Source organism: Ischnura elegans, chromosome 8, assembly GCF_921293095.1.
Source record: "Ischnura elegans chromosome 8, ioIscEleg1.1, whole genome shotgun sequence".
In the NCBI taxonomy this organism is placed as follows: domain Eukaryota; kingdom Metazoa; phylum Arthropoda; class Insecta; order Odonata; family Coenagrionidae; genus Ischnura; species Ischnura elegans.
In genome coordinates, this window is record NC_060253.1 from 42053845 (window position 1) to 42067884 (window position 14040).

A 14040-nucleotide genomic window follows, 5' to 3' on the forward strand; every position below is an offset into this window, starting at 1 on the left:
AAGTGAACTACCCCGTTGTGCTAAAGTGCTCTTCGATAAGCCTCCAAGTAGGGTTCAGATTACCTCTAGTGAACCTCTGACTCTGCTGGAATTTAACTCGAATCCCTTGGCGGTAAGTCAGTTGCAACTGCACAAATCTCACCCTCATATTCTACTGCAAGCATGCAACAGGAAGTTTGCTTCGGGGGAGCTAGAGGGGTATGCGGGTTGCCTATACTGAATTATGTTAATAATTTGTTTGTATCGGAAAAGCATGCGTTACGTGAAATCAACCAAAGGATAATCTATAGAAGAATAAATGAAGAACAGAAGAGACCTTCGATGACGTCCAATTCAGATACAGGAAAAGCCAAGAAGAAAGGCTTTGTGAAGGGGAAATCGTGGATTGGAACACAATGTTGGGAATCCTGAAAGAAAATGGAAATATTTACAGTGGCAGGTGAATAATCTACAATTTATACAAAAACCATGCTGTGGTGATAAAATCAACACCCAGCTGTGACGAAGCAAGAATCAAGAAAGGAGTGAGACAAGGCCGTTGTAGTATACGGAGACAAAGTGTAGGAGAATACGGCCAAAAAAATTCGATACAATTGCATTATAATAATATCTTGACTATTTTCTCTTGATCCAGACAAGTACAAAAAAATATGTCAGCGATATCTTAATTTTATAACATATCAGCGCTCATTTTCCCGAGAAAATGTGCAAATAATTAAATAATTCTTAGCCTTCATTATGACGCGTGACTGAATTGAACGCAAATAGCTATCAAGATGGCGAGTAATGTACAAGTAAGGTATTTCACATTCGAGATTGAGTCAACAGAAGAAATTCATCCAGTCGTTGATTAACCTCCGCTGCCAGAATGCAGAGCATTAATGTGAGGTGAAATTATATTGTGCTTGAGTATTTGCAATGAGTCTCTCGCAAATGGTGCATCAAAATGATCTCGAATCAATATGAAAAGTATACGCCCGGCGGAGGGGTCTTTGCCTGCCAGACAAAAGGTGGAGGGTTTGATTCCCGCCTGGGTAGGTTGTCCCTATCCAGGTCATAGTTGTTCGTGCACGTGTGATATTTAAATTTGTTGAGCATCCCGATATAAATTGTGCTGTATTGGGTGGTAGAGGAATGAGTAAAATGAATTACAACACATCTGAAACAGCATCAACATGAAATTTATTCAACATCTCGTGTGTCTCATAGGGTAAAAATTTCTTTTAAGGCATATGAATACTCCATCAATACACCAATTCTGTTGCGTATGAAAAGGATGGTATTTGTATCCAGTGGCGCAGCGAGGGGGGGTTTTAGGGAAAAAACCCCACCCAGAGTTCAGAGAAATTTTTAAGTTTAATACATTTTACTTAATTGGATTGATATTACTAATAGAATAGTGTAAGGATTAATAAAATATCCCTCAGAAATCCGTAAAACTCACTATTTTTAACCATTTATCTTAAAATTCCCCAATTTATTAATCTTGCACATACCGCTTATCCTGGTGGGTATTTCATACCCCCAAACACCGCGGTATTATTTGCACCTAATTCATCAATTTCCTCTTAAATTAAAAGCGCGGAAAAGTAATGAGTAAAATGAACCATACCACATCTCAAACTGCATCAACATCAAATTAATTAAACATCTCGTGTGTCTCATACGGTAAAAATTTCTTTTAAGGTATGTTGGCCTTTCATACTCCCGCCGTCGTGGTTCGTCGGGGAGACGAGGCGCGGCGCTGTCGGCGGTTCGCGATGGGAGTGAGCGAGGCCTGGTGCGGACGACAAGACGAGAGCAGTCGTGAAGCGAGTCGTGAAAGGGAGCAGAACCGACTCACTTGTTCATTGTATTAGCAACCAAATTTGTTCTTAAATTGTAATAAACCATCTCAAGGCAAAACGACTTCGCGGCGTTATAATTATTATCCAGCTGCAGGCGTTGAGACCTGCGTCAACATTTTGGTGACCCCGACGTGATCTTAAGCAATTCAACGACAATAAAACGGACTTCAAACCACGTGGTGACACCCTGGAGCTGTTTCAACTACTTCCGAGGCCAGCAGAGAGCTTCAGTCAAGACGTCCATCCGCATGTTACGGTATCGGTGAGTGGAGATCATAATTCTGGCTTTCTCTGGCAATTTCCGAACCCATTACCATGACTTCCAAGCCTTGCTAATCCTTGCCATAGCAGTAATAAGAGTGATTTCATATTCAAATTGCATTGGGATTAATAGTTATGGACACTCCAGAATTTAAACGACTCATTCACAAACGGGGGTTAGTGAAGTCGCGTCTCACGCGCTTTAGACAGTTCATAGAAGACGATAGTTCCTTGGATTCACCTGGGCAGATTAAATCTAGACTTGCTCGTTTAGAAGAAACGTGGTCAGAATTTGATGAAGTGCAATCGGATATTGAGCTCGCGGAACAGGAATCAAAACTTTCGACGCCATCAGCATACGAAAGGGAATCATTCGAACAGAATTATTTCGAATTAATTGCTCTTTTCCAAGATGGTCTACGATCCGCCGGTTCACGTGCTGACTGCAATGAGTCACGCATGAGTAACCCTCACCCTCTGCCAATTCCGCTACCAACGCTTCAACTTCCAACTTTCAGCGGATCATATGATGAGTGGTTGCCTTTCCATGACTCGTTTCGGTCTCTGATTCACCATAACGATGCATTATCACCCATTCAAAAATTTCAATATCTAAGGTCGGCATTGAAGAGCGATGCTTTGCAGTTGCTTCATTCATTGGAAATGTCATCCGACAATTACAATACTGCATGGGAGCTATTAAAAAACCGATATGAATGCAGAAAATATATCATTAATAAGCACGTCCAAGCGCTTTTTAATTTAAGCGAAGTTCAAAGAGAATCATCCACCTCCCTTCGCAAGCTATTGGACGATTCCGAAAAACACATACGGGCTTTAAGGGCTTTAGGTCAGCCCACCGATCAATGGGATACAATATTAATTCATATGATATCAAGTAAATTCGATGCTATAACGAGAAGATCATGGGAATCCTCTTCATTTGCCGGGGAAATGCCTACTTTCAACGAACTTAAAAATTTTCTTCAACAAAGATATAAGGTGCTCGAGATTTGCGAAGGCGAAGTAAAACCAAAATTGCAGCAAGTGCAACGGAGCACACATTCAGATCAGGAGCTGAGAGCATCCCAGTTTAAACAACGTATTAAATATTCATCTGCTTACGTTAATACACAAGTGACGTCATGCTCAGTTTGCAACCAAGAACATCACATTTTTTAGTGTCCTTTATTTAAAAATATGAGTGTGACGCAGAGACTCAACAAGGTTAGAGAGTTGAAATTATGTAAAAATTGCCTTCGTTCTGGACACATGACCATTCAGTGTAATTCAAGTCTCTGCCGAACATGTAACAAAAAACATAATACGTTACTGCATTTAGATAGCAACAATGAAGAGCAAGAGAAGGGAGTGACTGGCACTGATGAAACAATTAATTGTCTTCATAATACGAATGATTTTCAACAAACACTCCTCGCAACAGCGATAGTCAATATAACCGATGTGAAGGGGTGCATGCATCAGTGCCGAATTCTTTTAGATTCTGGTTCGCAATCGAACTTTATGACTCATTCCTTTGCTCGTGCATTGGGCATTCAGCACACAAGGGTACGCCAACGAATCATGGGGATTGATCAAGAAATGATGAACGTCACGAGTAAAGTGCAAGCCATAGTGAGTTCCCGGATTAATTCCTTTCATGCCAACGTTGAGTTTTTAGTAGTTCCGAAAATCACTCAAAGGTTGCCCATGCATCAAATCAGCAAAAAACTTTTGAAAATACCTCGGGGAATAACCTTGGCAGATCCGGAATTTAATGTCCCCCGTAAGATTGATGCTCTCTTAGGTGCAGACATATTTTGGCAACTCACATCCATTGGACAAATTCGTACTGCCAAGGATCTTCCAATACTTCAAAAAACGGTGTTTGGTTGGGTCGTTTCAGGAAAAACACCAGGCAAGTGCTTCGAAGGTGATTGTGAAAACACTTTACTCTGTCATTTTAGCATGCAGGAGGATGTTGACCAACTTATGAAGAAATTCTGGGAGATAGAAGAAGTGACTTCAAGCAATCTGTCAACTTTATCGGACGAGGAGCGAGCATGTGAAGACCACTTCCGGAGAAACGTTCGCCGAGATGAACGTGGAAGGTATGTGGTAAGACTGCCTTTGAAGCATAGTCCTACCACTTTGGGGAACACCAAGCGGCACGCCGAGGACCGTTTCCACAAATTGGAGAAGAGATTTGAGAAGGACAAGAAGCTGAAACAGAACTACAGCATGCAAATGAATGAGTATTTGGAACTCGATCACTTAGAACCTTGCTCTAATCAAACATGTTCTGATTTAATTCCAGCTAACTACTTACCACACCATCCTGTTTTCAAGGATTCGAGCACAACGACGAAACTAAGGGTGGTATTCGATGGATCAGCAAAATCGACCTCGGGTATTGCCTTCAATGACTTGCTGATGATTGGTCCCAACATGCAACGCGATTTGTTCTCAATATTAGTATCATTTCGCTTTCATTCTTATGTATTCACAGCAGACATAAAACAAATGTATCGGCAGATAAGGCTGCATCCTGCTGACACCAACCTGCAATGCATCTTATGGAGAAATTCACCGGAGGAAGCATTATTGGCTTACCGTTTAACAACAGTCACCTTCGGATTAGCCTGCTCACCATTCCTAGCAACGAGATGCCTCTTAAATCTGGCGGAGACTGAGAAACTGAGATATCCATTGGCAGCAGCAGTTACCAGAAAGGACTTCTACGTGGACGACCTCATAACCGGTGCAAGTACAATTGAAGGAGCCTTAAGGTTGCAGAGTGAATTGGTAAGAATGCTGAGTGAAGCTGGATTTCATTTACGCAAATGGTGCGCCAACCATCCCAAATTATTGCAATATATTGAAAAGGAGGACCAAGAGGTTAAATATGATATTATGGAGGATTCAGGGGTACATACCAAAACATTGGGAGTTTCGTGGAACCCAATTGAGGATCATTTTGGGTTCAATTATACGCCAATTAAATGCTCAAATGTGTCTAAACGGACTATACTAGCCTCAATTGCTCGATTATTTGACCCATTGGGAATTATTGCTCCTGTGATTGTCAAGGGTAAAATCATCATGCAGCATTTGTGGTCACTTAATCTAGACTGGGATGAATCTATTCCAATGAATGTCCATACCCAATGGAATCAATTTCAGGCAGAGATGGCAGTTGCTGAGCTATTGACTGTACCCAGACTAGTTAGCAGCAAGGAGATGGTGCAAGGTCTTCAGCTTCATGGCTTCAGCGACGCATCAGAGGCTGCTTACGGGGCTTGTATTTATGTTCGTTGCCAAGATGTTAAAGGACAAATCTCTTGCCATCTCCTTTGTGCCAAATCACGCATTGCTCCATTAAAACGAATCACCATTCCTCGACTGGAGCTATGTGGTGCTCTTCTTTTATCCCGACTTGTCGCAAGGCTATTGGACACCGGGATTCACTTTCATGAATTTTATCTTTGGACAGATTCCACAATTGTACTAGATTGGATCGCAGCGCCATCACACCGTTGGAAGGTCTTCATCGCCAACAGAGTCACCGAGATACAAGATATCACGAATGGAATGAAGTGGGGTTACATTTCTACCAGTGAAAATCCTGCTGATATATTGTCTCGCGGCGCTTCCCCAGAGCAGCTACGGAGCTCTTCTTTGTGGTGGTTTGGTCCAAGTTGGCTGCTGAAGAAGGAAGAGGAATGGCCCACGGCAACTGAAAAGTGTGTCCCAGGAGAAGATGTCCTTGAAGCAAGGGTATCGTTAGTAAACTCTTACATTGCCATTGCAGATGATGTTCACCTTTTCGATAGATTTTCATCACTTAATAAACTCAGAAAGGTGATTTCTTATTGTCGAAGATTCATTACTAACGCTAGGCAGCAATGTCAAGAGCGAAATTTCGGATTGATCACAGCACAAGAGATTAAAGATGCCATGTCATGTTTAATTAAGATTGCACAAAGACAACATTTCTCTAAGGAGATAGAAGATCTTAAGGGGACTGGATACCACGCCAGAAAAGTGCTGTTGCAGCAAGCTACCATTTAGGTCGCTAGGGAGCCATTTTTGCATGTAACAAGGAACTGTTTCCACTAAAAAACATAGGATATATGTAGCCTTGGTTTGTATGTCTTCACAGTTGCACACGTAAAAACCTATTAGGAGAAAAAAATTGTAAACTTCCCAAAAAAATCGCCTTTTTCTCGTGAGAATTACTCCGCTCCAAATTGAGACTCAGAGATGATCAAACATTTGAGTCAAGGCTGCGTCTTTCATAATTTCAAATATATATACCGGTAGAGCGTGCATGCAACCAGATTCGCGTTATGTTCTTGAGCGTGATGGATGTTTTGGCCTTTCTACGGCTCAACGTCTATCACAGCGCTGGCGGGGACCTGGCGCTGTCGTCTTCCAGAGAAGGATCCCCCCACCTCCACTTCCCCTCTCTTTGGCGGTCTCTCTCCTTCCCCTCTCTCTCCCCCACTACCAATCCCTTGCCTTCCTTCCCCTCACACTGCTCCACTGCGTCGGGCGTCATATTCGGAGAAAAAAAATATTTTGTTTCGGGAGGCTGGAGAGTTCAAGCGTGCTACGAGAGCAAGATACACCTGTGTTTTTCGACGGGTCAGTGTCAAGATTGATTGTGGACAGCAGATTATGGAAAAACCAACTCCTTACCTGAAGTGGAGATATCGTAAGTGTTATCAGCCAAAGAAGAGGAAATATCACCCCCCAAAACCTAAGGAAGCAGGTAATTTCACAATGAAATTCAATTCATTTTGCGTTTAAAAAATGACTCTCTTGTATTGATAGTGTACCAATTATTTAAGCTTCAAGAAAAATAACGAGAATAAAAATTCCCTCCTTTGCCTGAAGCCTTATTACACATTTTTTTTGTAGCAGTTGAAACCGGAAGCGTTCATTCCGAAGAATCATTGCCATTGGGTTCCGGAACAGGTGTAGTGGAAAGGTAAATATTGCTGCAAAATAATTACATTAAATATTATACCTACGATTTAGTTTATAATAGTTCAGAAATATTCAATGGAGCGCTAATTGCTAATTATAATTAACGTGTAAATTACATCACCGTCAGCAAATTCGTTTTCTCAAAATTCGTTTTTTCCCCTTACCCAGTGAGAAATGGATCATCGAATCTTCGTCGATTCGACGACTATAGATCGATATGTGGTCGACGTCGATTTTATTTGTCCAATCGACGTTTTTTCGACGTGTTATTCTCATTGGCCAGCGGGGTCAGCGTATTGATTGGCTGAGGGGAGAACTTAGTGATGTAGTTTTAATGTCTTAACAATAACGGTGAGACGCTATTACAACATATGTGTCTTAAATAAGAAATATAAAATTAAATAATTATTTTATTTATCCATAAACATTAGTTTTAATCTCCGAGAACAATCTTTGATTCCTTTTAATTCTGTAACTTGACCGTTGAAGTTCGATTGCGTGTATCAGTTGAGCTGTTAGTCGTCATGCTGTTAGTTCTTCGCAGTAAACTCGGAACAGAGACATTCGGCGCCGTATAGAAAATTTATTGTCGCATTTATTTTGCGCGACAAACTTTGCTAGCTCTAAATCCTGTTATTGCGGTATTTAAAATCCTTCTGAAACTTAATGAGCTTTTGGATTCGTATTAATCATCGAAAAAGGCATTCCGTCGCTTAGTAAAGACAAGCTTCACTACGTCTTCCATACTTCGGAATCGGTCTGCTTTTGGACCGCTGTATGACAGGTAGGATTAGCTTCCCCTATTTAATGTGTTCAAGATTTCCATTTTCGCACATTTGCCACATACGCCGGACCTTCTATTTGCGTCCAAGTTCTTACTTCTTTCCTACGTGGTATGTGATACGCACGAGCTTGGCTTTGTGACTACGTTTACCTCATTTCGATACCTTTATACTCGCGTCATAGATGTCAACACCTCACATTTTTTCTCAAGGATTTCTGATTATTATTGAAGATGAATACGAAGGACTTAAGATTTCAAATCACCATTATAAATGTATTTCAGCCTTCATTTGTTTAGACTTTTCGTGCTCGATTGAAATACGTCGTTGGCGCAGCAATAGATGCTCTTTATTAGCCGAATAGATGTATATTTCCGCAATTATTAGTAGGAATCGCAGGTAAAAAGACAATATCTCGTCGACATAGAAAACTCGTCGATGGTGTCGACGTCGAAAACACGTCGATGGCGTCGACGTCGAAAACACGTCGATGGCTTCGACGTCGAAAACACGTCGATTTTCGGACCATATAGACATCGATCGATGTGTTACCATCGACGTTTTATCGATGAGTACTTCGACGTCGAATCGACGTAGATTCGATGATCAATTTCTCACTGGGTTAGGCCATCATCACCTCAGCCTGGATGCAGCAATTGGCATGGTGGAGAAATGGACCCTAAGGAACAGGATGAATATCGACGAGCTGAGCAATCAGACGTAGACGATTGCCTTCTCAGAGTTGAGGATCATTTGGAAAAAACGGATAGGTAATTGCAGTAAGACTTTGGTGGATTTGTTGATTCGGTTAGGTTGAATTACTCGGAACATAATTTTGAATACGCAAACTCACAGAATTGAAAAACGCATTTTAATGTAGTTTACCGTCTCCTATTTTGTACGCCCCTAGTTTAATATATAATGTCACCAACAATCCTGTAGAGTCATACAACTGTTACGTAGCTAATGTGCATAAAATATTTGTTCATTAGAAGCTATATGCATTCATTTTCTTTCAATACTTTAGTTGGAAGTTAATTTTAAAACTTGAATATTTAATATATTTTTATCATGAAATCATTCACGATCAAACAACATCGCTCTCAAGTAATGAAATCCTTTTTATTACAGGTGATGGTGATAGTAGCATAATGAAAAGGCTGTCTAGGGAAATGCCATATGGGCAGCAGTTACCTACCAGTGCAAAAAGTAGAATGCGTCAACCACCTACTTAGAAATTACAGCAGTAGACTGCAAGATATTGCACGACGGCCAAGAAATTCAAAAGGGGCAGTACCCGTTGGGTACAGGAGAACAATAAACAATAACTTGCCAAGATTGAGGGTAGCTGTGAGTGGGGCAATCTCCTTCAGAGCGAAAATGGCCGGGTCGGAAAGGGTCAAACTCCTACAGAAGGACATAGAGCAAGGATCGAATCATGTTTTTGGTGACCATAATAAATGTGACAAATATTATTGCAAAGGGCCCAAAGAAGGAGAGGAAAACTTGGTCCCTCATTTCATTAGTTGCGGCATATGGGAGGATATCACCTATGCCAACAGTATATTATCTCGTCACTCCGCTAGTTTGATATATAGCGTGACAATCTTGCGGAGTCCTACAACTCTTATGTAGCTAAGTACGTAGGAGGGAAAAGGTTAAATTTATGTTTAAGGGGGGCCTATGAAACTAGGTGTGCCATTGCATCGGTAGCCTTCAATGTGAAAGATGATGTACATGGCATAATTCATAAAGGACTGACGAGCAAGAGCCCAGGAGAATGCCCAAAAAAATTCTGTTTCCTCCAAAAGGAATAGGGAGTACATTAGAAAGCGACGACTGGAATTCTCTGAAACTTCAAAAAAGAAACGTCTGCGAATTGAGGGACCAGACAAACATTATGGGCTTGTTCCTGATGTACAAAGTGACATCGCATTGGCCAGCCAAGATTCCATGAATAATTTCCTATCATCACTAAAAATGGATAAAACCTCAAGGGAAAAGTTGGAGAGGGAAACAAGAGAGCAAATGCTCAATACGACGGGGCAGGCGGAAATGTGGAAAAGGTTGACGGCCTCTTTCTTTGGCCGTATTTGCAATTTAAGGCCCACAACATCTAGGGAGAAAGTGGCAGACGATATTTTGTTTCCTTCCTTCAGAAGAAACAAGGCTACAGATTGGGGAAATGCTAACGAAAAATCTGCCATCAGGGATTATGAGTCTTCAATCAAATATAAAGTTTTACCCGCAGGTCTCTTTGTTGATGACAAATTACCTTTTTTGGCTGCTAGTCCTGATGGGGTAATATCTGATGGTGAAGGCTTGGTTGAAATCAAGTGCCCCTATAATTGTAGGTATATTACTCCTGAGGAAGGAGTTAAAAATAAAAGAGCTACCTTCATGGAAGTGAAAGAAGGAAAATATAAGTTACGCAGGAGAAACAGATATTTTTATCAAGTACAGGGACAGCTGGAAATATGGGATAAACAATATTGCGATTTTATTGTGTGGTCTCCTCATGGGATTATAATTGACAGAATTCAAAGGGAAAGCAGTTTTGGGCCACAGCAATGGTGGATAAATTAAAAGAGTTTTACCTGAACTTTATGTTGCCTAAAATATGCCATAATACACCTGGTTACAATAAATAATTGTACCGGAGCTGATGTTTTTTTATCAATACTTTCCCTCAACTTTTTACCCTTCATTTCTCTCTGCACACCGGTCTCCTGGAGATTAAATATGGTAATATTTTATCCCTGTATATCGCGGTGCGGCCAACAGCAGCCTTCTGCACCGGCCACTGGTTTTTCCTGGATTATCGCATATATATTATGGCATGGCTGAGTAAGACGCATTTTTCTTTTCTAGGCCAATTTTATAAATTAATTAATATTGTAACAAATTTAAGTGCGACTTCCATTAGTGCTTACAATATGCTATACATACATCGAAATAATTAATAGCTTTCAGCCGCGCGAACCGCATTGTTTATCGAGTCACGCGCGCATCAAAAGTTTCCGGCTTCAGCCTTAAGGCCGTTTTACACGAGGTACGGAATTGCGCAGGTTAGAGCTACATTAATTTCTAAAATGGCGCGGAATTGCGCGAATGCATGAACGAAATTAAACCAGTGGCTATTTTGCCGTCTCGCATCCACGCATTCTCGCATGTGTTCTAGCAATTCACCGCTTTACACGACGCAATTTTGATTGCGCCTTCGCACGTAAGTCAGATTGCGCAATTCCATGTACCGTGTAAAACGGCCTTTAGAGATGGGATTCTTACAGGGTAATGAGATCGCAATACATGAAGTTACTAATTCCACCTCTGAATACCCTTCACCAATTGTGAACCGAGTCGAAATTTTTCGTGCTGCGGCGCGACATTAATTTTCTCCGGGCATTTTCAAACGAGTAAGATAAAAAAATGAGGATATCATGACTCCTCAGCTTCAGTGCCGATTACAGCGCTACAGACTTCAAAGTTAAGAAAAAATTAATTTTGCATGATCCCAGGGGAGTTGAGATTTAATAACTGTGTATGAATTTTTATAAATGTAATCATAAACACGTATATGTTTCATATGAAATAGACCACTTGTAAAAGTTTTCGACTTTTAAGACATACTTTCACCTTTCATACTTGGAGTTGAAGCTTTCGAAATAGAGGTAATTTAGGATTCCTCCCAGCTGTACTAAAAATTATGCTGTCGTTGCCATCATAGGAAAAAATTATAATTGAAGTGCGCAATAAAACGGAGTATTGAAGTAATATAAACGTGGATTTTGTGAAGGATTGCAACAACAAACGGTAGAGAGAAAAATGAAACTGCATTTAACGAAAGTGATACACGATTTCTCGTGTTCTCGTTTCGATTAATTATATTGTGCAATATTGGTTACCGGCGTGGAATAAGTCAAGTCATACGGTCTATTTTATTTTTATATTATAAATTATAAACTGCAATCTTATTTACGATGCATTCATTGAGGTACAGGATGAATAGAAATGGGACACCGTGAAGAAAGCGAGCGGAATTCAATGCGGGAACTATCCAGAGAAAAGGAGACCGACGGAAGGGCTGATCAACTTAAGTAACACAAAAAACACAAAAAGTGTTTTTTGGGCCTCAAGAGTTTTTTTTTTGCAACACAAACAACTCCATGGGGTCTGCATAGGTTATCCGAGATCCCGACCGCCAGCGGACCGAAATCTGACACCGCAGAAGGGGAGTTCAGTCCCTCTCCCCAACCATGAATTTTTCTTCGCTCTCGAGTCCCCCTTCCACCCAGTCAACTTCCCCTCCAATTCAAACGCAGCGGTCGCTTTCGGAACTAAATGCCAGCGACCGTTGCAGCGGAGTTCTCCCGAAGTATCCTATCCCCTTAAGGCTTATCAATGCGTTTCTGGGAAAAGTAAATTAAGGCCACTTTGCCCATTCCTCGATGAATCTTGTGTCATTAGAGTGGGTGGTCGGCTAAAAAATTCACAGCTGTCTTATGGGAGCATGCATCCTATTATTCTTCCTGATAATTGCAATTTGACCTCATTAATTTTTGTTCATATCCACATCAGCTCACTCCATATTGGTCCTCAAGCATTATTGGCTGAGGTGAGACAAACTTATTGGCCTCTTCGGGGAAAGCATTTAGCTAATAGAACTGTACATCTATGCATCAAATGCTTTAAAGTGAAGCCAACTCTTAGCAGCCAACTAATGGGAGAGCTACCCGCCGGGAGAGTAACACCATCAAAACCATTTCTCAATACTGGAGTTGATTACTGTGGGCCAATTCACTGCAAACAAACTAAGCATAGACGCTCTCCTGTGGTAAAAACTTACATATCTCTATTTGTCTGTCTTTCAACTAAAGCTATTCATCTGGAGCTGGTAACTGAACTCACATCGCAAGCCTTCATTGCAGCTTTCAGGAGATTTATTAGTCGCAGGGGACAATGTATCAATGTATACAGCGACAACGGCACCAACTTCGTAGGAGCTGATAAGGAGTTGAAGGAACTTCGAAATCTCTTCAACACAGAAGCCTATCAACGAGATGTGACAACCCACCTGGCCAATGATGGAATTGCTTGGCACTTCATCCCTCCCCGATCTCCACACTTCGGAGGCCTTTGGGAGGCAGGTGTGAAGATGGTTAAGTATCATCTAAGAAGGGTTTTGGGCAATGCAATTTTGAATTATGAAGAACTGAACACAATACTCACTCAAATAGAGGCTTGCCTAAATTCCCGCCCATTGACACCACTCTCAGATAACCCTAATGACTTAAATCCTTTAACCCCAGGCCATTTCTTAATTGGCCAGCCTTTCACCTCACTTCCTGAGCCAGATTTGACTCCACTCCCGATTAATCGTTTATCCCGTTGGCAGTATTGTCAGCAGCTCATGCAGGATTTCTGGAGAAGATGGTCAGCGGAGTACCTGCCACATCTGCAACAGCGGTCGAAGTGGGTTTCCAGAGGGGGCGATCTGAAGGAGGGAATGTTGGTGATGCTGAAGGAAGATTTTCGTCCCCCCATGCACTGGCCAATGGGGAGGATTATTGCTCTTCACCCCGGGAAGGACGGCATTAGCAGAGTGGCCACCATTAAAACAGCCAAGGGATCAGTCAAAAGAGCCATCACAGAATTTTGTGTCTTGCCCATGGCGGGCAATCAGTAAAGCATATTTATTTCATTCCTTTTTTTCAGAGTTGAAAGTTAACCTTTCAAGGTGGGCGGAATGTTGGCCTTTCATACTCCCGCCGTCGTGGTTCGTCGGGGAGACGAGGCGCGGCGCTGTCGGCGGTTCGCGATGGGAGTGAGCGAGGCCTGGTGCGGACGACAAGACGAGAGCAGTCGTGAAGCGAGTCGTGAAAGGGAGCAGAACCGACTCACTTGTTCATTGTATTAGCAACCAAATTTGTTCTTAAATTGTAATAAACCATCTCAAGGCAAAACGACTTCGCGGCGTTATAATTATTATCCAGCTGCAGGCGTTGAGACCTGCGTCAACAAGGTATATGAATACTCCATCAATACACGAATTATTTTGCATATTAAAAGGATGGTATTTGTATCATCAATTTCCACTCAAATTAAAAGTGCCTGGCTCGTCCATCGAGTTTGAGATAGTACATTTAGTAGTTATTACT

General features: G+C 41.5%; 1 protein-coding gene across 1 annotated transcript; it reads left to right on the forward strand.

Moving 5' to 3' along the window:
* The first annotated feature begins 1700 nt into the window (after nucleotides 1–1700).
* Nucleotides 1701–13568, forward strand: LOC124164396. The gene is made up of 3 exons (XM_046541720.1): nucleotides 1701–2109; nucleotides 4076–5890; nucleotides 12461–13568. Exons 1-3 carry the CDS (start codon nucleotides 2096–2098, stop codon nucleotides 13566–13568), a joined length of 2937 nt encoding a protein of 978 aa, XP_046397676.1. The 5' UTR covers nucleotides 1701–2095.
* The last annotated feature ends 472 nt before the right edge of the window (nucleotides 13569–14040 follow it).

Bases quoted from the DNA above. Each gene is read 5' to 3' on its own strand.
- LOC124164396 (XM_046541720.1), top strand. The intron at 5,891-12,460 runs GTTAGTAAACTC...TATCCACATCAG, and splicing joins GTCCTTGAAGCAAGGGTATC to CTCACTCCATATTGGTCCTC.